Source organism: Neolamprologus multifasciatus, chromosome 9, assembly GCF_963576455.1.
Source record: "Neolamprologus multifasciatus chromosome 9, fNeoMul1.2, whole genome shotgun sequence".
Classification (NCBI taxonomy): Eukaryota; Metazoa; Chordata; class Actinopteri; order Cichliformes; family Cichlidae; genus Neolamprologus; species Neolamprologus multifasciatus.
The window spans coordinates 28662228-28689149 of record NC_140447.1 but is presented as its reverse complement, the minus strand read 5'-3'; the positions used below and the strand labels follow the sequence as shown (position 1 = coordinate 28689149).

General features: G+C 40.1%; 1 protein-coding gene across 3 annotated transcripts; it reads left to right on the top strand.

Annotated features, from left to right (window-relative positions):
* Positions 1-2059: 2059 nt before the first annotated feature.
* Positions 2060-25148, top strand: LOC146511738 (uncharacterized). 3 transcript variants are annotated; one of them, XM_085172343.1, is made up of 5 exons: positions 2060-2293; positions 4344-4449; positions 19991-20878; positions 20949-21413; positions 21742-25148. In XM_085172343.1, exons 2-5 carry the CDS (start codon positions 4432-4434, stop codon positions 22423-22425), a joined length of 2055 nt encoding a protein of 684 aa, XP_085028469.1. In that variant the 5' UTR covers positions 2060-2293; positions 4344-4431; the 3' UTR covers positions 22426-25148. The 3 variants fall into 3 exon arrangements, with proteins under 3 accessions (XP_085028469.1, XP_085028468.1, XP_085028467.1); XM_085172342.1 differs by having other exon boundaries at positions 2079-2305; positions 21739-25148; XM_085172341.1 differs by having other exon boundaries at positions 2080-2293; positions 21739-25148.
* The last annotated feature ends 1774 nt before the right edge of the window (positions 25149-26922 follow it).

Genomic DNA, 26922 nt, shown 5'->3' with positions numbered 1-26922 from the left:
TTTAAGATTATCTGACTAGTAAGGGATTGCATTTATATTTATAGTGCCGGGTGGAGGCATGCTACACCAGCGCTTGTAATGAAAAGGACTTTCTATTGCTTGTAGAGAGCCATATCTTTTTACAATAGCGGATGTATTTTACTTTCTTATATTAACCTACAGGTTAATCTCTTAGTGAAAAAAGCACCGCTCACATATTCAGAACTCTATCCCAAATAATTTTATTAAAACACCTCGATGAGGTATTTTGGTTTGGTGCAGCCACCCCTTATCAGACCAAAAGTAAAGAGTTTTTCTTCATCTTTTGAGCTACTTTTACAACGGGTTTTCTCATTAACATTAAAAGTCTTATTTTGCACACACTGCGGGTCAAGAATGCGTCAAAAACCCCTCTAATCGATATTAGTATCTCTTAATGCTTGTAACCTTGCAAAGAATTTCATGCAGGTCTCAACTCCTAGTACGTGTAAAATAACTCTTAGTGGGGGGAAAAAAAGCATCGTGCACATATTCAGAACTAAATAATTTTATTAAAACACCCCAATGAGGTATTTTGGTTTTGTGCAGCCACTCATACCAAAGTAAAGAATTTTTCATTTTTTTTATAGCTACTTTTACAACAGGTTTTCCCATTAACTGATGATGATGATGATGATGATGATAATAATAATAATAATAATAATAACAGAAAATAAATAGAAAATAGACAGAAACCCTAAAAGAAAATGGGCTTGTTTTATGCACATCAAGGAGTCAGACGACCGTCGGTTCAATCCCTGTCAATGCTTCCTCCGTCGGGTACCATAAATGTATGAGGAAAAACCCGCCAGAGAATTTATTTTTGTAAGAGTGAGAAAGAGAGGGAGAGAGCAAATCAATCGAACTTTTGTACAAAACGTTATACCACTCCGGGTCAAGAGGGGCGATATAGCACAGACCGGTCAGATGACTACGCCGGATGGAAACATAACCGGAAGCGTCCCAGGGACTTTCCCTTTGACCTGCATCCTGGAATGATCTGATATCCTCGTGTCGGTGTTGTTCCCACATCATCATAATAAATGTTGTTCCAGGTTCAACATTGCCAGTGACCAATCACATTGTTGTGACGTCCACCTCATCTGGAACAATAGAGATATTTTATTTTAAAAATAAATCACTTTTCCTGGAAACTTGGGTCCAAAATGGGATCCTATTGGTGGCTCAGCTGGTTAATAAAGAGGGAGTACTACTTACTTGCAATGAATTCCTTACATTTTATAATTTTCCCGTAAGTGTTTGGGAATTCTCAATGGTGCTTGGTGCCATAACCTCAGGTACTTAACACTGACAGTTCAATATCTGCCTCAGTCACTCTCCCTGATCCAGCTGAGTCAGCAGTGGGAAAAATCTGCTTTTCACAGGAACTTGGTAACAGCAATAAGAGAATACGTAGTTTATTCCAAGAAGATATCATGTCTCTCCCATATATATAATATCTTACTGGAACCGACATGTTCCAGATATCACCTGGAAGACAGTCTGGATGATCCCATAAATATCTAATTGCAAACAAGGTGAAGGAAATCTCATATAAAATTCTTCATAAATGTTACCCTGCCAGTCACTATATGGTAACATTTAAAAGAGACATAAATCCTAATTGAACTTTCTGTGGGGATCATCCAGAAACTGTGGCACATCTTTTTTGGTACTGTTCCTCTACACAGAGATTCTGGAAGGAATTTAGCAGTTTTGTTATTGTCCATATTTTAAGGGAGTTTTCTTAATGATGGGAAAATGTTTTATTCTGTTTCTTTAAGTTCCCAGGAAGAATGATAAATGTTTTTTTATAAAAAATTTGTTAATACTTTTAGCTATTTTTTTTTATCCATAAATGTAAGTTTATTAATAAAACAACATATTTCTGCCTTTTTGATAAGGATATGGAATTGTACATACAATCAATTTCAGACTCAACCAACAAAAAGGCTCTCAGAACAATATATATATGTTGATTTTTTCGCGTACTCATATAATTATTTTTTTGTTTTTACCCCTAGTTCTGTATGTTCATGTTCTGTTCTTTAGTAAACTTCATCTGTTTGTATGTTGTATACTCATTGTGTTTCAATAAAGTTCAATTAAAAAAAAGGTACGTTCTAAATGAAGCTTCAGACGTTACTAATCATGTGACTCTGGCCAAACGAATCAAGCCTCGACACAGTGCTTCTGAAGCAGCGTGTTGATCTTTTTGACACAAGCACCGGAGCGTCAGCTGCAAGCGGACCATCACTACCTCTCACATCTAAAGGTAAGTGCCAAGGTAACTTTGAACTGAGTTCAGTCAATCTCGAGTTTATTGAAGTTTTCTGAGTGAAGTTTTCTGTTGCTCTCTGTGAGAGAAGACCGTTAAAGGCGAGGCTCTCCAGAGTGCAGCAAAGCAGGAAACCACAGCTGGGTGTGTGTAAGTGTGCAAACGAATAGATTAGAAGTGGAAGTGAGACACGAGTATGGAAAGGTCAAGTTTCGTGAGTTGTTTTTCTCACCACTGATCACGCGCTCAACACTCTACACATACTTGCATCACACGCGCGCTCTCAAGCATCAGTATTGTACAATTCTGGGCGTCACGTGAGTTGCAGGTGTTACCATATAACGGAAACCTCCATTGTTCTGTAGCAGTGGTTCTCAGACGTTTCACAATGAGTTTCGCCCTTACGAGCAACATCAAAGCACAGTAGTATAGGCCTATTTAACACCACATACACATACTTGCCAACATTCAAAAGGGCTCTCTGTATGTGTGTGTGTGTGTGTGTGTGTGTGTGTGTGTGTGTGTGTGTGTGTGTATGTGTATACACGTGGGCTAATCAACTGGAGTTGGTTGAACAGATGTGTGGCAGACTTGCTTTTCAGGAGCCGCTACCGACAAAACAGCAAATAAACACCAAATATGTCATCTGTGACATTTGTGAGGTTACCTCAAACACACTCCGTCAGTCTTGTTCCTCTAGAACAACAAAATGTTTAAAAATATCGCGGGTTTACCTGGTGATATTCTCATGCAGATGGTGTTCACGGGACAGCAAGAGTAAACGATCGGGAGAATCTTGTCTTTGTCATCGTTCCCCTCGTACGTGTTATTACTCCGATTTCAGCGTTTTTGCTTCACAACTAGTGCAGTTTACTACTCAAATGGAGTTGAGTCAACCAGCGCCACCTCTGGCCAAGTACCATAGCCTACAGCCAGACTAACTTGTGACACACAGTAGCGATTTTTGATACGGGCGACACGGGCGGTTGCCCGGGACGGCATCGTGGTGGGTGGCGGCATCACAAGCATCGGGAAAAAAATTAAAATAAAATTGCTCGTACTCATGCTGCCCCGACATCATGCCAGCGCATATTGGGAATGTCGTAGGCACCGATCGGTTTTCTATCACCCATTTGCTGGGAGTAAGGGCGCCCTCCGTTTGCGAGGTGCGTCTGCTGCTTGCGGCACAGGGAGGAGAGGGCGGGGCGGCGGGGGAGTCTCTGGCTGGCTGGAGCAGCATCTAATAACCAACTCGCAAAATAAAACACACCAGACATTATGATACAGACTTATAATTTGCACCGATGTTTTTTCGAAATTCTATACACGAAAAGTGAGCGCGAGAGCCCTCGGTGCGCCTGCTCGCTGCTGAAGTCAAAGTAAACTTTATTGTCATCTCCGCTACATACAGTCCAGTATATAGAGAGACGAGACGACGAGGCTCCAGTTACAGCAGTGCAAGAAAACAAACAATAAATATAAGAAGAGTAAGAAAATAAATATACACTTTAGGACCAGGGGTAAAGGGATCAATAACAATTTACAATTTGTAATTTACAGTTTGATGATTTAAAGTCTCACACACAACCCCTGGAAAGGTGAGGGGGACATGCTGCTTCCAAATAGAGCACATTTCATTCATAATGTTGTAAATCCAAGCCCATTATGTATTCACGATCTGAATACTGGGTTGTGCGAAATCCCAGAAATAAACCTTAGACAAAGTGAATCTGTGAACTAAGGTGTAGGTCTGTTAGGTTAAGTTGTGGTGATCCTCGGGTTGGGGAATTGGGGAAACAGAAACAAATGATCCCTGTTGTCTTTGCTTAATGATTGGTTTTAGTCTTGACAATCCACATTGCTGGCATTGCATCTTTCAATGCCAGCAATGCCAGGTATCAGTGCTCAAACCTTTTGTGTTTGTTTCCACTAAGTTGCCCACCTCGGGAAACAAAAATGTGTTCTTTTACTTGTCAGATGAACATATGAGACACTTTGACTCTTCAGTGCAGTGTGGAGCCTAACAAAGATCTGTTTTGTGTCCCAGCTGATCAGCAGGAGGAGAAGAGTCTGACGGAGCAGCAGAGGAACATTTTCAGCTACTTGGACTCAGCTCAGCCACTACAGAGAAAACGATGAGCTCAACACAGAAGGTGACAGACAGAGCAGGGCGATATGACCAAAAATATTTATCACGATATACATTTGAAAATTTGCGATAACAATATAACTGACGATATAAGTGACACTAGACAAAATACTTTACAACTCCACAACTTTATTAAAAAAAACCATCAATGTATTTTCACTTAAACAAGCAGCTGTTTTTTATGTGCATTAAAGTTATATAAAAAGTTAAAAGTGCAAATGCAAATTGCTTGCTGACAGTTTAACCAAAAGGCATTTCTAGTGGAAATTGGCCAACATATCCTGAGCATAACCATGTATAATATCCACAAAACTTAAAAAGAGGTTATACAGTCATGGCCAAAAGTTTTGAGAATTGCATAAACATTGGAACCTGGAAAAGTTGCTGCCTAAGTTTTTAGAATAGCATTTTGCATACACTCCAGAATGTTATGATGAGTGATCAGATGAATTACATCGTCCTTCTTTGACATGAAAATTAACTTAATCCCCAAAAACCCTTATCACTGCATTTCATTGCTGTCATCAAAGGACCTGCTGAGACCATTTCAGTAATCGTCTTCTTAACTCAGGTGAGAATGTTGATGAGCACAAGGCTGGAGATCATCATGGCTGTATCCCAATTCAGGTTCTGCAGCTTTAAAGTACGCAGCCTCAACGGTCCTCAAGGGCCGCTTACTCAAAGACCGCTAAGGCCGGAAGTGCGAGGCTTGTAGGCTTGTGAAATGGGACGGTCTAGCCTCCATCGCGCTGCCCAGGTTTCCTAGCAACCATGATACTAACAGCTGGAAACGTTTCATACAGCTTTGTTTGACAGAAATGAAGGAGAACATATTTTGTTCATTTGTTTCTACATGAGCTCTGTGTGATTTAATAAGTATCTGAGGCTGAGACCACAGGACTGTAAAACATGATTGTTTGGCTTCATTTCTGTACTGAACAGTTTTAAGATTAGCTAGTGTTACGGATTCAAATATTGGGGATGGATACAGGAGGAAAACCAAAATAACAACACTGGTCCGGCCGGGTTGAGTCAAACGATGATTTAATGAACACACGCGTGGGAGATGGACACCATACAGCAGACAGCGTCAGATCTCAAAATGTTGGAGCCTTGATCAAACTCTTATAGCCTCTAGTGGCCCCCACCTAATCATAAAAGCCTAAACATTCACATTCTTTCTCTCACACTGCGCCTAAGCTACGACCTTGGCTCCCTGTTTATCTGCTCCTGCTGAGATGGGGCAGAATCCTCTGTTCTCTTCCAATCAGACAAATAAGGTGATGACTTTCTGGATTTCTTATAACTCAGCATTATAATGCATCATAAAACAATATCATTCATTCACAATAAATCAGCAGTCTAATGTAATACAAATCAGTTTAACAAATGTAATAGTTATCACCTTCTTCTAATTCAGGAGAATAACGCAAACCAAAACTACATAATAATTCACAATCTTTAATTAGGGGTCTAACATGGCATAAAATAATATTATAATCCAACAATTCCCCCTGATGAGCTCTTTAGACTTAAAGAGCTCACTTACACCCTGCAATCCAGTGTTGCCGGGTTCATTTCTTCTTACTCCTGAGGCCCTTTGTCCCCCTGTTGGGTGAACCATATGTGAGATGACCTCTGTGTTTGTGCAGTTCAGATGCAAGAAAAACTATTATTACAACAACAATAGTAGGTACAGATGACACTCCCATCACTCCCACAGCTTTATTTCGGTGCTACCTTATACCCTTCAAACGTACTCAGACTAGAACCTCTGTCCGAGGAGCTTTTAGCCTTTATTTTATTGCTGTAGGCACCAGTGTCTTCCAGTCGGGTGATCCTCTGCTCTTCTTTCTTCAATTCAATTCAATTCAATTCAATTCAATTCAATTTTATTTATATAGCGCCAAATCACAACAAATGTCGCCTCAAGGCGCTTCATAGATACAGAGAAAAGCCCAACAATCATATGACCCCCTATGAGCAAGCACTTTGGCGACAGTGGGAAGGAAAAACTCCCTTTTAACAGGAAGAAACCTCCGGCAGAACCAGGCTCAGGGAGGGGCGGCCATCTGCTGCGACCGGTTGGGGTGAGAGAAGGAAACCTCAGGGGTTAGACAACCCTTCAGTCGTTGCACAGATCAGGGGATTATTGTGCCCCGATTTCAAACATTGATCTGTGTATTCTGGGGTCACAGCTGTGTTCTCCTTTTTGACCAAGAGCCTCTCGAACGTCGTTGGTCTGGTGTTCCTGGATTTCCGCCAACCCCTTCATGGTTATTGCTGTGTTTATGGGATCCATCCTTTTGAGGTGACTAACTGGAGCCCAAAATGCCATGACACTTGAACCCAGTTGGTGTTTCAGCAGTCACTGTGTCTGTCTCTGCTGCGAAGGATCCTCTTATATCTGTGACCTCGTCTGGTGTCTGTTCCTTTCTCTGTAAGAGACAGAAGACCAAAACACCTCTCTTCCTAGCTCTAACAATCTAATGTTGTTATCTACTGATCTTTTAGTGGTTCAGAATTGGTTTAGAACATTCAGAATGTCCCAAGGACTTATCCTAATTTAGTGTATGTGTGTGTAAGCGTGTTTGCATTTAGCCCGCTGCACTGGCATTTCCTACACTTTATCAGTCCGGACTATCGCTGAACGAAGCTTATGACCTTCAAAAGACCGAGTGCCAACTCATTATAAGCACATTTGCAAGGTGTGTATGAAAATGATTAAAACCACTCATTCTAATAAAAGACATCAAAAACAAATTAGCCATTTTTAATTCTAACATGTGTCCCCCCCCCCCCTTTTCACAAAAATCATGTGTTTCCTTCCGCCTACCGTCCCACGGCTTCCTCTCCAGTGTGGTACTCAGCTTCTCGTGAACACAGGCATTTTATCTTCTAAACGCTATTCAGTTCATTTCAATGATTAATGCTTAAACATGGAAATAATGATTCATGCTTCTCACGGGTTCTCTAAAAAGTCTGGAAACCTTTTGGGTCATTATTAGCTTAAGTTTTACCATACCTAAGTTATTAAAACACAAATGAAGTCATAAAAATGTTCATATAACCCTTGTTTGATGTTAAAACTCAACTCCCCCCCCCCCCCCTTTTTGACACATTCCCATGTGTCAATTCAACGGAGCTAGAAAATTAAAAGAAAAGGTTAGTGACCTCATATCTTAGAAAGTATCAGACTTTCTCCTATCCAGTGTCGTTGCTCCAGTCTTGTTATCCTGTGTTAGGGAATGAAATCAATTTAATTGTCATGTTAGATCTGTTCAACTCCTGGCTCCGTCCAGAGCCTGCGTCTTTACAATTGTCTACAAACAAAACTGAAACAATATGAAGTGAAGTTCACATTAATATGAACTTCACTTCAATATGAACTTGTTGGCTACTTTTGACACAGCAAAGGAACATTCTCTCCTTCTCGAGGACAGGCACTGACTCCCACTCATCTCCTCGAGTCAACTGTCCCTTATCCCTTATTAACTTGAGCACAACTCTATAATGAGCAACAAACTGCAATATGTATAAAGATGATCATGGTTACACCTGCAATGAAAGATCCTATGATTATTCTGACACCTGTAAATAGAAGATTAACATGAGGTTATAACAATCACTGTAATACAAATGTTAATGTAATGTCAATAGCTACAATAAATGTTCAATGCAATGCTTGTTATATGATTCTGATGTAACAATAATGCTGATGCTAAAATAACATAAAACACCCCCATTTTATCCCGTTTATAAACTTCACACATAAACATTTATAAATGCCTCTTTTCAATTTTATTTCCCCCTGTTTTTCCCTCACTGACTACAGCAGGGGCATCTATGTTTTAATTCAGCCATGAATCCAGTTCACCTGATTCATCACTGAGCCCCACCGTCACTGGCATTTGACAGGGTGGCGCTGCATATTCTTCCTTTAATGTCACTATTTTCAATCTGCTAATTAGAGTGTTTAAACATGAAGTAGACTACGTTCACAACAAGTCAATATAGCTGTAAATGTGGCCAATTATCAATCTATTACCAATCAATAACAAAAGATAGCTTTTATTTTATGCATGCTTTTAGTCAACCACTCACCCAGAGGATCTCCAACCCCAGAAAATTCCTTCTCCTCATTTAATGAGTCTGTCCTCCTGTCTTCCATGCCCTGGTAACTGGTCCATCCAGAGCCATATCATCTTGAAATATACATACAACAAGCCAAACCACACCTTGGTCACACCAACCCTTTTCCGCCCTGAAGATGTCCAACGGCATCTTAGTCTGGACTGTCAAAGGTGACTTTAACGCTGACTGTTCCGACAATCCATTTTATAACATTTCCTGGTCAGATTAGCCAATCTCTGCACACTGGAATAAACATAATCAACATGATCAACATTTTTCCTGCGTGTTATTTCACCATCTTATTGATTCCAATGCTCCATCCTTATGTGGTTTGCTGCATTATGTTTATCTAGAACTCCACTCTGTCTCTAAGTGTTTGAAGAATTTTTCATGTTTGTTTCACGTATGGTCAAATTCTAAAAATTTGACCATACGTGAAATTAATGATGTTATCACCCCCATCGGGGCTTACCTTTCCCACTTCTGATGCTATTCCTTCCTATTCTTTGCAAGTACCCCCTTTTGGTGGCGAGAAACTGTTGGTGTGGTCAAGTGGGTGCTGTAAAAACAAAAGCTCAGGACAGAACAGTTATCAGTCATGTACTTCATACAAAATTAGCATATATTGAATTTCATATTGATCCTCTGAGTGTAATGGTACATTTTAATTTGAATTTATCAAAGCTAAACACAATAATTTTTCTTTATTTTGCTCTTGTTCTTGTGCAGCACCACATCTCAGCACATGCCCCTGTTGGTTCTATCTTACTTTTCTAAATTATTGACTATTTCAATGGAGAACCTAAATGACATGGGCCAGTGTTTGTCATTACATATCTCTATTTTTGAATGTGACAAGTCTATCATTCCCCTGTTATTCATAGACATCAATAGAGTTTTTTGGCTTTTCTTTTCCTCTATAAAAGTTAATTGACTTTTTACAGTGGCCTGCTATGGTTAATAATAACATGTTCAGTCATGAGTGAAATCAAAGCTTTTCTTCACTTTAGCATTTAACATTCCCAACAATATAATGTCAAACATTAATCGAAACACAGCTAATAAAACACAATTTTCTTAATGCAAACATCAGTAACTCAAAATTAGCAACCAAAGGGTTAAGTCTGCAGTTCACACTCATGTGAAGCTACAGCCTCCCCCTTTAGTCTCTGTCATCCTTCTGCTCCTGCAAAAACAAAACAAAGCGAGACAAAACATCCACCCTTCTTTTACAGGCTGGGTGAATTGTTTGTGGACATTTACTAATCCTAAAGTCGGTACTGTTTTTGTCTCAGTATCAAGTCAGTTAAAACTTTTAGTCGTCAGTCCATCACAGTCCAGTCACATGCATACATTCACACATTCATACCAGATATTGCTGATAATGGAGTCTCACGCGCAACCTATTCAAGCCTCCATCACCAGCAAGATGACGTCATCATTTTAAAGGAAAACAGTTCCTTGTTTTTTGGACTGGATTGACTCGCTGCAATCCTTTTAGGCTCAGGACTTCTCATGTGATCAATGTCCCATATAAGTGAATTTCTCCCAAGCCCATTATAATCATGGAGAAAAACAATTTGCGACTGTTTCTAGTAAGAATATTTTATAGCGCTTTAAAGTTCAATCTCTCAGGCCTGGATTAAAGAGCTGCTTTATTAAATCAGGATCTCACAAAATACCAAAATATCACCACCGGTGGATCACTCCTCTAAGATGTTCTTATTTCAGTGCACTGTAACAAAAGCAAAAGCAAACGTAACCAATAAAATACTCATATAATAACAAATACTGGGGCCCATTACAAACATGTCCAAGCATAAAACCATCTTTCTCTCTCTTAGAGAAAGAAAACAATCCAAACCTTACTGATAAAATCAACCTAGTATTATGCAAAACCCAAAAATCAACCAAAACTTCACCAGAAAGTTTTTCTCTCTCCCGGGACAATATTGTGTAGGAATACAGGTACTGTAACTTCTTTTTGCACTGACAAAAAACATGTTGGACTTATTTGATTCAATAGTGGACACTGGTTGCACACAAATGTTTTGCTTTGGCAGAAACTTAAACAACTGAGTTAAATCAACACAACCTTTTCATATTCAGTAAACCTGTGCATTTTGTGTTCATAAAACACGATTGAAACGTGTTCAGATGGAGTAAGTTGAGCTCCTGGAATATTTTAATCCTTCACAATTCTGTCATTTTATTTCAACACTATTCAATAACTTTTATCCAAATTCTACTTGGTCCCTTAAATATTACATGTTGTCTTCATATTGCATACGGTTCAACAAAGTCTAGATTCTGGTTACCATAAAAATTGAATGGGTCTACAACAACTACCATCCTCCTATCTTTATCCTGATTGCAGGAGGGCTGGGAAATAACCCTGAAGTGATAGGTTACGAGGCAGGGTGCACCCCGGACAGGTCACCAGTCTATCACCTAGAAACAAACAACCACTTACACTTACATAATTTAGAATCATCAATTAACCTAGCTCTAATAGCTGCATGACTTTTCAATGTGAACCCTGTGAAGCACAGTAAACAATTCAGTCGAGGCGTTGAGCAATAAACAGACATCACTCACAGACATTGTTTTCATAACCCAACTGCTCTAGACCCTGTCCCCTAAATCTACACAAATGCCCTCTGAATGACATGAAATGCATTTAACCAATAAACAATCAATGGCTTCTTGTTGTTGTAACAGATTCTGTATTTGGACGTTTGTGTGCAGCATTTTGCGTATCAGCATAGCATTTGTTAGTAAAGCATTCTTCATTGCATCAGCGTGTGTGTGTATCACTCTTCATTGCACAAGCGTGTGTATGTGTGTGTGTGTGTGTGTGTGTGTGTGTGGATCACTTCTCAGTGAATTGAATCAGCATTTCGATTTGTGTGCGTGTGTGTGTGTCATTTCTCAGTCAATCAACGAGTGCATATGTGTTCATATGTGTGTTTCTCTTGATTCTGAGTATGTATGTATGAGTATGTAGATGTGTGTGCTTGTGTGTGTTTGTGTGTTTGTGTTCATCACTTTCCTGTTCTGGTGTTCTGGGTAAACCACGGCCTGAAGCGCGCCCTGGGGTCCAGAGGTCAGCTCCTGACCGAGCCCCGACACCTGTGCCTTCAGCTTATGTTCTTCTGGTGCTTTTGTCCATTCTCAGGTGCCTCCTGACCTCAGTTACTCCTCCTGTCTCTGGCACGCCCTTTTTGCTGCCCGATCATCCGTGTTGGTCCGTCACTGTCCTGCACAGTTTTAATGCAGAGTTGTTAAGGTCAGCATTCTTTTGCTCGGCCTCACTTTTCATCCGGGCTTAATAGGCGTCTCATCACAGCTCTGTCAGCTGAAGCCGTCTGGAAATCTCCCCCGTGTAATGAAACGGGCCTTGGATTTAACGGTCTCCGTCTCTGCTGCATGAGATTGCTTTCCTGCAGCACTGTTGACATTCTCAGGCTGTTGTTGTGGGTCCAGCTGCTGTAGCATTTACTCAGGGTCACATCAAAGATGGTAGAGGGGAGAGCCAAGATGGTAGAGGGGAGAGCAGGAGTCCAGGTCAGCCTCGGCTTTCCGGGCCAACAAAGCAGCCTGTAATCAAGCATAAAGAGAAAAAACAAAAACAAAACAAAAACAGACGAACAGGAAAATGATGTTGTTTTGGCTGTATTATTCAGAGAGGGGAGAAACACCGGGCCAGGTCCTGTGTCAGCCTTCTCTCCCCCCCCCTTTTTTTTGTTTTTTCTCACTATATAATCAAGTCATAACCCACCAAGTTGACAGGACAACACAGGTACAAATTCTTAAGATCATGTTTAATAGCCCAAAAAGGAATTTTCTTTCATTCAGTAATCACTTGTATTAATCAATCAGAAGAAAACATGTCACAATTTGACTCTTTTAACCACTAAATTTGTTGTTTCATCACTGGTTGGTCATACCAGTGTCTTTCTTTTTGAAGTTAAGTTGTTGTCCTGCAACCCAGAAAGTTTATTTGTTAGTAGTGGATAAACTTTATCATTTAACAACAGGTGTATGTTAAGTTTCGCTGCTTTAACCTTGCTGGAAAATCTTCACGTGTTCATGAATGTAAGCTGTTTCTTCAGTGCGTGTGTGCGTTTGTGGGTGGGTTATTTTAACTTTTTTCTCAAACAAGGCATTTCTCTAGTTGTGTGTGTTTTTAATTTTGTTTCCCAAATTTTGATTTCCCACCTTAAATAACAGCATTCCATGTCTTCAGCCAGGAATTAGAGCTTGCTTGTGAGATTCAGGGACACATGGTGCCAAAAACAATTCAGCGAAAAACTTGCCTGAAAATTTCCAGTGATGGTAACCAATAACTGGAGGAGAAGATGTCCTTTAAGCTTCTTTTAGGGTGGGGACAAAGTGAGAGGTCAAGCTGTAAAATTTTGAGCCAGAGCTTGGCCTGTCTGTCGTCCCAATTCTGTTAATCTATCCTTTTTGCCGCTGTACTCAGGTTTCCAGGTTGAGAGAAATCCACCTGTATTAAGAGACTAAAACATTCATTTACTATTCTTCTTAAAACATCCATTTGGTTCATCTGCCTAGATTTTACTCTCTCTCTCTCTTAGTGCATAGTTCACACAGTCAGGCAGTCGCCTTTTATGGGCATGCAGATTTCCAGTCACTCACCCCCGGCAGCTGCAAAGCCGTCTCTCCTATATCAAAACCCAGCCAAACATTAAACATTCACCGTAGTCATTCAAAACTTTATTTATAATATTATAATCAGCAAAATCAGCTTTTTAATTACAGGCATGTATCATTGTTTGCAAATCATAATTATAAAACTCAATAACACGCTAAACAGGAAGTGAAAGTCCTCTGTGCGCTTCACAGCAGCCACCTCATTTGCATGTTCACACACCGTCTAAAAATAGCTCGCAGCGCTGCAGCGCGCTGTCGTCACACACAGCCTTTCTCTCCATTTCACACCCAACTCTATTATTCTATATTACACAGACGTCTTATATTTACAATCACTCTCAGGCCTGAAAGTTTTAGCACCTAACAATTTTGACAAATTTAAGTTAACGGGTCCAACCGAAGAAAGTCCAACTTTTTTGTAATCAATTAACCAGTATCAGACTCTAACTGTATCTGGCCTCATCTCTAAAATCCCTAACTCAATTTAAAGTGTCCAAAAAAGCGCAGACACCGTTCCAAACGGTAAAGTGGTGCAACCACTAGTTATTCTGGAGTGCCCCAAGCTCCACAGTGACCAACTGACTATCCCTCAAAGAGGACAAGGCCTAGGCGTCCCCGGCCTTGGCAAGCGTTACCTCTGAGCACTGCGCTTCCTAGCGATATATGATCGCCGTCCTATAATAATTTATAACACTTTGAAACAACAGTCAACACACCAAAACAAGAGTATGACCGAAGCAGATGCAACGTTATGGACAATGGAGACTCTAACTCACAACATGACCAACACAGGTGCAATCTTTAGACCAATGGAGACTCTAACTCACAAAATGACCAATTACCTATCAAACTACCTGGGACTCTAACCCAATTTCACTGTTTTCCTTTACCTTGGGACTCTAACCCAGTATTATTTTCCTTTATCTTGGGACTCTAACCCAGTATTGTAACTTATAAACTTCAACTTTCAAATCTCATGAGATGTTTTTCATCAAAATCAAAACAGACACTCACCGGCAACTTTTACTGAATAGACATTTAATTTTATCGTCCAATTCAGCACACTTCGGATATAATCAACAGGCCTGTGCCTACCTCTTTTATAAAGGCGCCTGTCCACTCAGTTCGATTGCCGGATAATGTCTGCCCGTCTGACCACCTCGGACCGTCCAAGCCTCCAAAACTTCCACCCCAATACCACAGGACGAGCCCCCAAAACTGTTACGGATTCAAATATTGGGGATGGATACAGGAGGAAAACCAAAATAACAACACTGGTCCGGCCGGGTTGAGTCAAACAATGATTTAATGAATACACGCGTGGGAGATGGACACCATACAGCAGACAGCATCAGATCTCAAAATGTTGGAGCCTTGATCAAACTCTTATAGCCTCTAGTGGCCCCCACCTAATCATAAAAGCCTAAACATTCACATTCTTTCTCTCACACTGCGCCTAAGCTACGACCTTGGCTCCCTGTTTATCTGCTCCTGCTGAGATGGGGCAGTATGCTCTGTTCTCTTCCAATCAGACAAATAAGGCGATGACTTTCTGGAACCGTATTTCTTATAACTCAGCAGTATAATGCATCATAAAACAATATCATTCATTCACAATAAATCAGCAGTCTAATGTAATACAAATCAGTTTAACAAATGTAATAGTTATCACCTTCTTCTAATTCAGGAGAATAATGCAAACCAAAACTACATAATAATTCACAATCTTTAATTAGGGGTCTAACATGGCATAAAATAATATTATAATCCAAAACTAGTAAATAACAATTAGCTAATGTTGTTCATGAGACTAAAGTCATCTCGCTTTGGTAATGTAACTATAATATGGCCAATATTATAGTTATTATATTAATCATTATTAGTTATTACAGCAGTGAGTTTGAACTCTGTGTCAAATACTGAGCTTCAGTAAAGATTCAAGTTGCAGTTATTTATATGTCCTATCACCTTAAATCTTTACTCAAATACAAGTATCTTTGACAGTGTGTATATAGATGTATCATATATAAGAGACAAATATTGTTTGTTTAATTTGTTGGCATTACTAAATTTGGCTCAATGCTTACATATATGTGGAAAAATCAAATGTACGAGCTGTGATAACTGTTTCTGATAGAATGAAGAGTAGACTGATATATTAAATATTCCTCTATTGGGTGAGAAAATCAGACCATGTCATAACTGCTTTAAGTCATACAGAATAGATATCAGAGCCTTAAACAGGCTGACTTCTGCTAAATGGGTCAAACAGGGCAGAAAGTATACAAACACATAACATCCTTATAGAATATGATGTAGCACTATAGATCAACTTACCTCAGAATATATAAAGCATAAAAACAATTACAGCAATATGATGCAACAAACACAGCAGTGCTACTAATCCAAAATACTCAAAGCTTCATAGAACTGAAACAAACATTTATTTTTAGCTCCATTCTGCTGCTGATACATACTTTAGGTTTCTGAATATTAAACTTGTTGCTGCCTTTCATATTGTGTAACTTGAAGGCCCTGAGTACTTTCTCCCACACTGAAAACACTGGAATGATACAATTATTTGAACATGACCTAATAAGACTGATTCAGGACAGACAATTAGTTATTCTAAACTTTTCTAGCAGTCCTTCACAAACAGGGAACAGTCTGTCTATTCTCTCCATCTGTCAGCTGCTGCTGGCTCTTCCTCCTCCTCTTCTTCACTACTGCTGAGTTTGTCCTGGTGGATCATCAGGGGTGCAAAGCCTCACAGATGATGTGCAGCAGTGGGTCCCTCAGTCTGTCCTCACTCTGGACACTTGCAGTTGTCACACATGGAAATCAAATGTGTGATAAGCTGCAGGATTCAAACACAAGTGTAACTTATAAATACATGTTCACACTTTTATTCCATAATCAGAGAGAAAGAAAAAGAGAGAGAGTGCAGGACAGACAGACAGGTGACAGTCTCAGGTGTATACACTGCTACAAAACAGCACAAGAGAAGGAGGATTTAGTGTTTGTGTTATTAGGAATGTTAAACAAGACGAGTTCCCAGATGGTACAGTGGACACATGTGTGACTCTTGTGACTAAAGCATCTTTCTTTCAGCTTAATGAGTGAACCGTCAGCTCGTTCAAACACACGTTAAAGTCCGTTTGGCTCGACACCACCGAACAGAGGCAGCAATATAACATAGCTAACATTAACAGTGCACTGAATCCTGCTTGTGCCGTGATATTCAGGACTGCAAACCGAGCAGCATCGCTGACTTTCAGCTTGTTGTGTTTATGGATATATGACTGACTTTAATTATCCATAAAATCATCATATTCTCTGTAAGATTAAGGTTGACTATTGAACGGCAAATATTTTAAAGTAAAGGCTTTAAAACCAAGTTAGTACAAACATCACTTATGCCACATAACTCTGCTGACATGTGGCCAACAGTAATGTTTTAATGTTCTTCATTGTTCAACATTTGCACATAAATAAGTGACATCATATTCAGTACTTACTTTTAAAAGTTTAGTCTTTGGCTGCTCCGCTTCCGTTTTTTTCGTCAAACTTATCCTCACCCACCGCCGCACTATGAAGTCTGGGATATGTTGGGCCATGATGCACTGCCACATCCTTAAAATTCAGGGAAATGAAGGACGCATTTGTGGCTGCATTTCGAGTAGCCTTTGAATTGGGACAGCCTCGCTGTCACTGTGACGTAATCGGCTTTAAATTGTGACCATTAAGGCTGCAGACCCTGAATTGGGATACAGCCTATGTCAGGCTGATCGGGTTAGAATGGCAGACCTGACATGTTAAAAGAAGGGTGGTGCTTCAAATCATTGTTCTTCCATTGTTAACCATGGTGACCTGCAAAGAAACGCGTGCAGCCATCATTGCGTTGCATAAAAATGGCTTCACAGGCAGGAATATTGTGGCTACTAAGATTGCATCTAAATCAACAATTTATAGGATCATCAAGAACTTCAAAGAAAGACGTTCAATTCTTGTTAAGAAGGCTTCAGCACATCCAAGAAAGTCCAGCAAGCACCAGGATCGTCTCCTAAACACGATTCAGCTGCATGATCAGAGTGTCACCAGTGCAGAGCGTGCTCAGGAATGGCAGCAGGCAGGTGTGAGCACATCTGCACGCACAGTGAGCCGAAGACTTTTGGAAGATGGCCTGGTGTCAAGAAGGGCAGCAAAGAAGCAACTTCTCTCCAAAAAATAACATCAGGGGCAGATTGATCTTCCACAGAAAGTATGGTGAATGGACTGCTGAGGACTGGGGCAAAGTCATATTCTCGGATGAAGCCTGTTTCCGATTGTTTGGGGCATCTGGAAAAAGGCTTGGCCGGAGAAGAAAAGGTGAGCGCTACCATCAGTCCTGTGTCATGCCAACAGCAAAGCATCCTGAGACCATTCATGTGTGGGGTTGCTTCTCATCCAAGGGAGTGGGCTCACTCACAATTTTGCCGAAAAACACAGCCATGAATAAAGAATGGTACCAAAACCGCCTCCAACAGCAACTTCTTCCAATAATCCAACAACAGTTTGGTAAACAACAATTCTCATATAAGACACGACACACAGGATTATAAGGGGCACCGTCGATTTTCAGAAAAATCAAAGGATTGATTTTAAGTGTGCCGTATTTTCCAAAAAACATGGTAATAACGACGGCCCGCTAGCATGCTCTACCACAAGTAGTGTTTGTTGTGTATGACGGACGAAAGCTAAACCAGTTCCACACAACTGAAGTTGCAGCATTTTTACAAACCAATTCTGGTTCATCTGTTTCATTCAACGATCTGCTTTCACCCTTCTCATTCTCCGTCGCCGCCATGCTTTTTCCTCCATGTGCGTATGAAAACAAAGGCACTGCGCAAGCGTGTTTTACCCATATTCTATCGTAATATTTCAATTTCTTATCGTTGCCCAACATTATACCGGTATTACCGTGAACGGTATGATATAGCCCAGCCCTACATGAAAGACACCCTGATTGTGCACTAATCACACATTAAAATGAGCAAAAGAGGCAAAACTGTGTGCCAGAGTAAAAAAAAAACAAAAAAAAAAAAACCCCCAAAAAACCAAATCCCTTTAAACCTTAACACCAACAAAAGGAAGAATTTCTATGGAAAAGGAAACCTTGGTTTGACCTGCTGATGTCATATGTGACATCATCAGGACTTTAAAATGAGGAAATGCTAGGCGGGCGTTTCCCCACACCTGATCCTCATGAAGACTGAAAAGACAAACAAAGTAAGTATGAACAAATGACTTAATCTGTAACATAATAAAATATAAAGAAACATGTAACTGAGTATTTAGCTTAATTTGCAGAATGTTTGATTTGCTGGCAACAAAACGCTTACCCAAACAAACCGGGATAGTGAGTGCAACAATGTTACTTGACAAATAGCTAATCATAGCAAATACATAGAAACAGAATAATGTGTACAATGTGCAAAAAAAAAGGTAAACACATATGGGAGAAATGGAGAGCATTGCAACTGCTCCTCCACTTTGTCACAGTACAATCTGTGCTAAAAGTACTGACAGGAAACTACATGCTTTTGCAGAAAATAGGAGCTGCAGCCAGAAAGTGAATCTAAGCAGAGTCTTTGATTGAAACTTAAAGTGTGTGTGACGTCTAGAGGAAGTATATAAATAACTAGGCTTCCTGTTTGTGCTTCAGACCTGAGCTTATGTGTTCATGTGTTCAGGTCTCCATTCCTGGGAATGAAAAATAAAGATCATTTTTTGAGCTTTGACCACTTTGAGCCGTGTCTTTCTTTGCCGTAGGGAATACAAAGAACTGGGATTTAATACTTGTAGTTATAAAGAAAGCAATTCTGTTAAACACACCACATTTTTTTTCTGCTCAGCTGCAGTATCCAGATGAAATACATAATCATATCACAGTTTTCAACAATCTGCAATTTAGTAAATCCTCAAGTTAAAAGTAACTTTTTGTAAAACTGTTATACTTAGAGCAACTTTTAAGTGGAATAAATTGCCTTATAAAATTAGAGAATTAGCAACTATTCAAAACTTCAATGAACAGTTAAAAGCCGATTTACAGAACTTTTAGTTGTTGTAATATTGTAAGAGATGGTTTGTTTTTGAAATTTGTGTAATGTGTCTCAGTGTTATTGATATTATTATTATATTATTATTATTATTATTATTGATTGCTTATATTTTAATTGTGAAACCCCACTGTGGATGTAAAATTATGTGGATATTTTGAATCCACTTTATTGTGTAATATTTTATGTGAGTATTTGACGGAAGACGAGCAACATCTGTTGTGGAAGCTAATGGGGTTCCTTTTGAATAAACAAATAAACAAACATAGGATTTATTATCAGTAAATGATTATATATATATAAACATATAAAAAATTATAGAAATATGTAATAGGAAACAACAATATGATATAAATTATAAAATAATATAAAAGTGTGTGTGTGTGTGTGTGTGTACAATCAGGAGGGACGGGCATGATTTTAGTGTTTTTAAACAGTCATGAATTATTTTTAACACCAGGTTGGATGTAATGTGTTAGAACTACCAGCAGGTGGTGATAAGAGACCTTTAAGGTGTTTGGTGCCACACTCCACCTTCAAGTTTAAAACTAGTGTTAATGGAGGGAGTTTGAAGGTTGAGTTTGTTCCACGACTGCATTTCACTCACTGGCTCTGTTTGTATCTCTGTCACTGCAGGACCAACATGGAGCAAGAAGTCAGCGCTCTCAGGAGGCCGACAAACCTCAAAGAAGAAAGGGAGAGAAAACATACACCTGTGACGAGTGTGGGAAGGATTTTACTAGGAATTATAAACTAAAACTTCATCAGGTCATCCACACTGGAGAGAAACCATTCAGCTGTGACTTGTGTGGAAAGTCTTTTTCCTTGAAGGGTCACCTAAAACAACACCAACTCATCCACAGTGGAGTTAAAGCGTACAGCTGTGATCAGTGTGGCAGAGCTTTTACTCACAGTAGCAACTTACAGAATCATCTAGTTACCCACTCTGGAATTAAGGCATACAGCTGTGACGAGTGTGGGAAGGAGTTTACTCTGAAGGCTTCACTAAAACGGCATCAGGTCATCCACACTGGAGAGAGACCGTTCAGCTGTGACTTGTGTGGAAAGTCTTTTTCCTTGAAGCGTCACCTAAAAAACCACCAACTCATCCACAGTGGAGTTAAAGCGTACAGCTGTGATCAGTGTGGCAGAGCTTTTACTCACAGTAGCAGCTTACAGAGTCATCTAGTTACCCACTCTGGAATTAAGGCATACACCTGTGACGAGTGTGGGAAGGATTTTACTAGGAATTATAAACTAAAACTTCATCAGGTCATCCACACTGGAGAGAAACCATTCAGCTGTGACTTGTGTGGAAAGTCTTTTTCCTTGAAGGGTCACCTAAAACAACACCAACTCATCCACAGTGGAGTTAAAGCGTACAGCTGTGATCAGTGTGGCAGAGCTTTTACTCACAGTAGCAACTTACAGAATCATCTAGTTACCCACTCTGGAATTAAGGCATACAGCTGTGACGAGTGTGGGAAGGAGTTTACTCTGAAGGCTTCACTAAAACGGCATCAGGTCATCCACATGATGCCGTGACGAGTGTGGGAAAGAGTTTACTGGGAAGGCTGAACTAAAACGGCATCAGGTCATCCACACTGGAGAGAGACCATTCAGCTGTGACTTGTGTGGAAAGTCTTTTTCCTGGAAGGAATCCCTAAAACAACACCAACTCATCCACAGTGGAGTTAAAGCGTACAGCTGTGATCAGTGTGGCAGAGCTTTTACTCACAGTAGGAACTTACAGAATCATCTACTTACCCACTCTGGAATTAAGCCATACAGCTGTGACATCTGTGGAAAAACTTTCAGCCAGAGAGGAAGCCGAAATATACACCTACGCATTCACACCGGACATGATGTGTACTGTTGTGAACAGTGTGGCAAACAGTTTATAACTCACACACAGTTACAACAACACATGTTTAACCACACTGAGGAGAGACCTTATAAATGTGACCTGTGTGAGAAGACTTTTAAATCTCCACATTACCTGAGACTACACCAACAGATCCACACCAGAAAGAGACTCTACAAGTGCAGTTACTGTGAGGTATGTATTTATATTGTTATCTTGTCATTTTAGCCTGACTGTTTGGAACAACTCTGCTCATTAAACTGTGTTAGCATGTTAGCAATTCTACTGCATGGAAAAGCAGCTCTGAGTGATTATTCAGATTTTCATTTCAGTTATGATTTTAGTATTACTGTAGTATTATGGTGGTAGTATTGTAGTTATTGCAGCCCAGTAAACTGAGTGTGTTAACTGAAACAGTAAAATGTAATTAGACGTCTGCAGAGATGCTCTTTCTTTCAGGCGACGTTCAGGATAAAAATGTTGAAGGACTGACTTACACTGTCTTTGTGTCTTTGTTTAGAAGCAGAGCGACACAGATGGATCCAGTTCTCAACCCTGTCATCACTGTGGTGGTGGGAAAGACTTTCGTTGTGACCTCTGTGGAAAAACTTTCAGTTGGCAAGCCGACCTAAAAACACATCAACATAGACACACTGGAGACAAACTGAATTACTGCAAAGAATGTAGGAGAAGCTTCACCACACCAAGTGAGTTAAAAAAACATGAACTGATTCACAGTGGGGTCAAAAAGCACCTCTGTGATCAGTGTGGGTCATCCTTCACCACTGCAGGTGAGCTTAAAATACACAAACGAGTCCACACAGGAGATAAACCATACAAGTGCAGACACTGTGACAAAAGCTTCTCACAATCAAGTGGTCGTATCTATCATGAACATACACACATGGAAGGAAACTACAGCTGTGACCAGTGTGACAAGAGCTTCAGGAATCTCAGTTCATACTCCAAACACAAACGTTCCCACGTTACTAATAAACTGTTTCACTGTTACCAATGTGCCCAAACATTCACCTCATTGTCTGCTCTGTGCAAACATCAGTGTGATCACTCAGAGCTGAAATCACTCCCATCACTGGATCACAGTGAATCTGAAGAGACAGAAAGATCCTCTGGTTTCAGGGTCAGACTCAAAAAGCTTGAGATCAGACTCCACAGAGTTCAGATAGAATCTCCTGTAAAAATCTGATGAGGCAGCTGTGAATCAAACTCTTCCCCTAGTTCCATTTTAAGCTTTCAAAGCTGTCCTGCTTTAGTGTTCATGTCAAGTGGTTAGCTTTCTTTTCATCAGTTGGTTGAAAACTCTGTTTCCTATTATAAAGTTTTTGTTTTAATGTATTTTGATCCACATAAATGTTTTCTTGTTCGGGTTCTTTATGTTATTGAATCTTGGAAATGTTAAATAAAAAATTCAAATGTTAAATAAAGAAAGATTTTAATGATAAAGATTTGAGCCATGATGTCATTTCCTGTATTTCAGCGTAAAAACTGAAGTGACAAATGGAAACATGTTTACAGTCACAGTTAGATGAACTGTTTTCAGTGTGTTACAAAATTAATATATTATTAGTGCTTATTTAGTGAATATTGTTACTTGTTTAAACAGGTACATGGGGTTGTTTGCAGTGAAAGTTATTTTTAAACACAGTCAATATTCCTTCTCCTCTACCTGATATCCTTGGAGCATTAAGAAATGAGCCGTCAGAGGGTAAAAGTCCAGAAATAATGCTAGACTCACCAACTCTCATCTGTGTCTCAGTCACAAAAAGGAGATCCAATCCATTGGAGGAAAAAATAATTTATAATGAAGCTTTATTTGCTAAGGACCACGCATTTGTTAGAGCCATCTTCATTGGAGCTGGAGCCTGGGTAGAAGTTGTTGGTGAAGCCCAAGTTAATGGGAGCAAATTCAAAAAGTTTATTCCATGACTCCCACAATGCAAAAAACAGTGGTGAGCAGGGTTATGGACACCTAAGCCCACAACAGTAACCAGACAGGAGATAACAGGATCCAGGAGACCCCTTGGGATGTGGCGGAACGGACCATAGCCAGCTGGAGCGGCCGCTGAAGAAAAGATAAGTCAAGCTGTAAACTTCACCAGCCGACCGGCACGTTTACCCCGATGTCTGTGGCGGTGTGTCGGAGCAGGTGGTGGCACTTTATGTAGCAAGTAATCAGGAACATCAGCCAGGAGCAGAGGATACCCTGTTTGTTTCTTCTGATTAGAGCTCTGAGAGCTGATGGCAAAAAACTGAAGATCCAAAGGTTTTTGGTGTTCCCCAGTTTTGAGTTGATTTCAGTAACAAGAATCATCAGAAACAGAACAAACAGTAAGAAAATTGACAGAGGTAAACAGCAAGCACACACACTTGAGCCATCTTACCCCTTAGTTTAATTATGTAAATTACAATTATGTAATCTGATCATTTACAAACTGAAATAATCTCAACATAAGCTGACAGAAGAGGAAGAAATTGAGGAAGAAATTCAGGCCGTGTACTGAAAACGTATTTTTTCTTGTTATCATAAGACATTTGGTGTGACGACTTTTACAACTCAGTTTTTGGTTTTGCTGAAGTAAAGTTTACACTCTGAGGAGTCACAGTGTTGATATTGGACACAAAGAGAAAAGTTCCTGTAAAAGTTAAAACTAGAATATTAAAATGGAACCTAAATCTGATTAGTAGCCAGTGCACCGACTTTAAAACAGGGGTCATATGAGCTCCCTTGTTCGAGTGGGTCAGTAGCCTCGCTGTCAGTTTTGAACAACTTGTAGACGAGCTAGCCCTTTCTTGTTTAGACAAGTAAACAGGCTGTTACAGTTTTCAAGTCTTGTAGAGACCAAAAGCATGTATTATCATCTCGAGTTCACTTGTTGACACGATGGATCTAAGTTTAGAAATGTGCCTAAAGTGAAAAAAGCAGGTTCTTACTACCTGATTTAAATGTCCCTCCAAAGAAAAAGCTTCATCGAAAATAACACCCAGGTTTCTAAGGTTATGTTTCTGTGAGGAACCTAAGTCACCCAGTCGCCGTTTAATATCAGGTATTGCACTGTCTGGTGCAATAATCAAAGTTTCTGCCAGGTTTATCTGTAAGCAATTATTGTTCAACCATTGTTTAATGTTGGTTAAACAGTCAGTCAGATTGGAGAGCTTATGAGCTTCAGCAGGCTTAAAAGAATAATATAGCTGAATATTGTCAGCAAAGAAATTATAAGATACTTAAGGATACTGCTGTATTATCTGGCTTAAAGGGAAATTGTATATTAAAAACAGAATAGGTCCCAGCACAGAGCCTTGAGAAACTCCACACAACAACTCTATAGAGTCCGACGTGATCTGGTTTGCAGACACACTAAAACTCCTTTCAGATATATCAAAAGAAAACCGGTGTAGAACAGAGCAGACATCCCAACCAGGTCTCTCAGTCCGTTTATCAGGATGGTATGGTTGACTGTATCAAAGGCTGAGGTAAGGTCTAACAAGACTAGGACTGTGTATTCTCCGGAGTTTGCTGACATCATAATATCATTAGTAACTTTCAGTAGTGCTGTCTCAGTGGAATGCAATTTACGGAATCCAGATTGAAAATGGTCATTGAAGTTATATTTCTCCAAGTATGCTGTGAGGTGGACAGCTACTGCCTTCTCAAGGAGTTTTGACATAAATGGGAGTTTGGAGATTAAATTTTAAAGTAGTGTTGGATCCAGGTTGGGTTTTTTGAGCCTTGGTTCCACAATGGCATGTTTAAAAAAGCTGGGGAACACCCCAGTCTGAAGAGAAACATTAAAAAGGTTCCCAACCGAAGGACCAATGGTGTCAAAAGCATTGATGAAGAGCTTAGTGGGGACAATGTCTTAGGGGCTTGTAGGTGGCTTAATTTTGTCCACCAGGGCTGCTATTTCAATATATATTATATCTAGTATATCTACACTAGATATCAGGTGAAGGGATTAAATTTAAAGGTTTCTATGTCCCATTTACACTAACCAGTATGTGAGATAGTCAGACTCAAATGTCAAGGAAGGTGGTAGGGAAGCAGACTACGCAGACATTTCAGGTTTCCAAAGGTGAGTGTTGGGTCTGTCTAGCACAGGCCCACCGGTGGAATGAGACAATTTAAAAACACAGCAAGAGCATTGAACACCAAGTAGGCAAAGTTCTTCATGTTACTCATGCATGAGGGAGACCTGCCTGGAGCCAAGTGTCGTTCCACCACTTGACCTCCGTCAGACTCTCAGCCAAGTTCCCCATAGCACTCCTTTTATTGTGGTAACATGAATATGCATAGGGTCATTAACATATAACATCTTACATAGGTATACATGTGAACAAAGGCAGTGGCGGTCCTAGCCTGTTTGGCGCCCTGGGCAAAACACCCCCTCTGGCGCCCCCCCCCCCCCCCCCCTCACACACACGAACACACACACATGAAGAGAGAGACAGAGTATGCATTGTATGCAAACGTTGTATGCAAACGGCTACTAAACAGACATCATAATTCGTCATACAATGAGAACAGGATAAATCAACAATTGACACCGACTAATTAATATTATATTATTGTATATATTGTTTGGAGTTTAGTCTGTTACTGTTACTATTTTTACCATTTCTTCTTGGAGGAACTGTAACCCACATAATTTCCTTAGGGATTAAGAAAGTATCCTGATTCTTAATGTTTTAGGATACATGACCTGCCATTATCCAATGACACATCTGCTTACCTGTATCTTTTGCTCGTTTCTCCTTGTAGGAGTCATAATTAAATGTATTGAATTTTAAGGATCACTGGGTTTTCATTTGTTTGGTTGCTATGGTGATGTGTAATGGGAGTCACGTGGGTGCTAGCGGCGACATTAAGAGGGCGTTGTCAGTCTGTCTTTCACTGGTTTGATTTTGACAGAGCAGGGCTGGGTAGCCGTAGTTTTTGTTGACCGCAGCACAACGAGTTTCCCCTTGTTGTATTAGAGCCTGTGATGTTTTAAGAGTTTGAATCGCGAGCCGATCACATTGCTCTGTAAACTTTCCAAGCACTTTAATAAACAAGCAAGCAATTCCACCTCTGGCATTATTGCGTAAAGTTGACAGGCAAATAGGCAGGCTCAGTCCCCGGCCTCTAGCGACTGTGGAAGTCGCTACGCTCCTCCTCTTCTTTTCTCTTTTTTTAGAGTTTAAAAACGGGTTGTGTGTGAGACTTTAGATCAACAAAATATAAAATATACATTTTCAATTGTTATTGATCCCTTTACCCCTAGTCCTAAAGTGTATATTTATTTTTCTACTCTTCTTATATATATTGTTTGTTTACTTGCACTGCTGTAACTGGAGCCTCGTCGTCTCGTCTCTCTATATACTGAGAGTATGTAGCGGAGATGACAATAAAGTTTACTTTGACTTCAGCAGCAAGCTGGCGCACCGAGCGCTCTCGCGCTCACTTTTCGCTTATAGAATTTTGAAAAAAACATCGGTGCAAATTATAAGTCTGTATCATGATGTCTGGTGTTTTCGTGTTTGTTGGTTTGTTTGTAATTTGTTTTATTTTGCGAGTTGGTCATTTTTGCTGCTCCAGCCAGCCAGAGCATCCCCCGCCGCCCCGCCCTCTCCTCCCTGTGCCGCAAGCAGCAGGCGCACCTCGCAAACGGAGGGCGCCCTTACTCCCAGCAAATGGGCGATAGAAAAC

Excerpts from the sequence above, each read along its gene's own strand:
- LOC146511738 (XM_085172342.1), top strand. Across the intron at positions 20,879-20,948 it reads CTTCACTAAAACGGCATCAG|GTCATCCACACTGGAGAGAG; the intron begins GTCATCCACATG and ends AAACGGCATCAG. Across the intron at positions 21,414-21,738 it reads ACAAGTGCAGTTACTGTGAG|AAGCAGAGCGACACAGATGG; the intron begins GTATGTATTTAT and ends GTCTTTGTTTAG.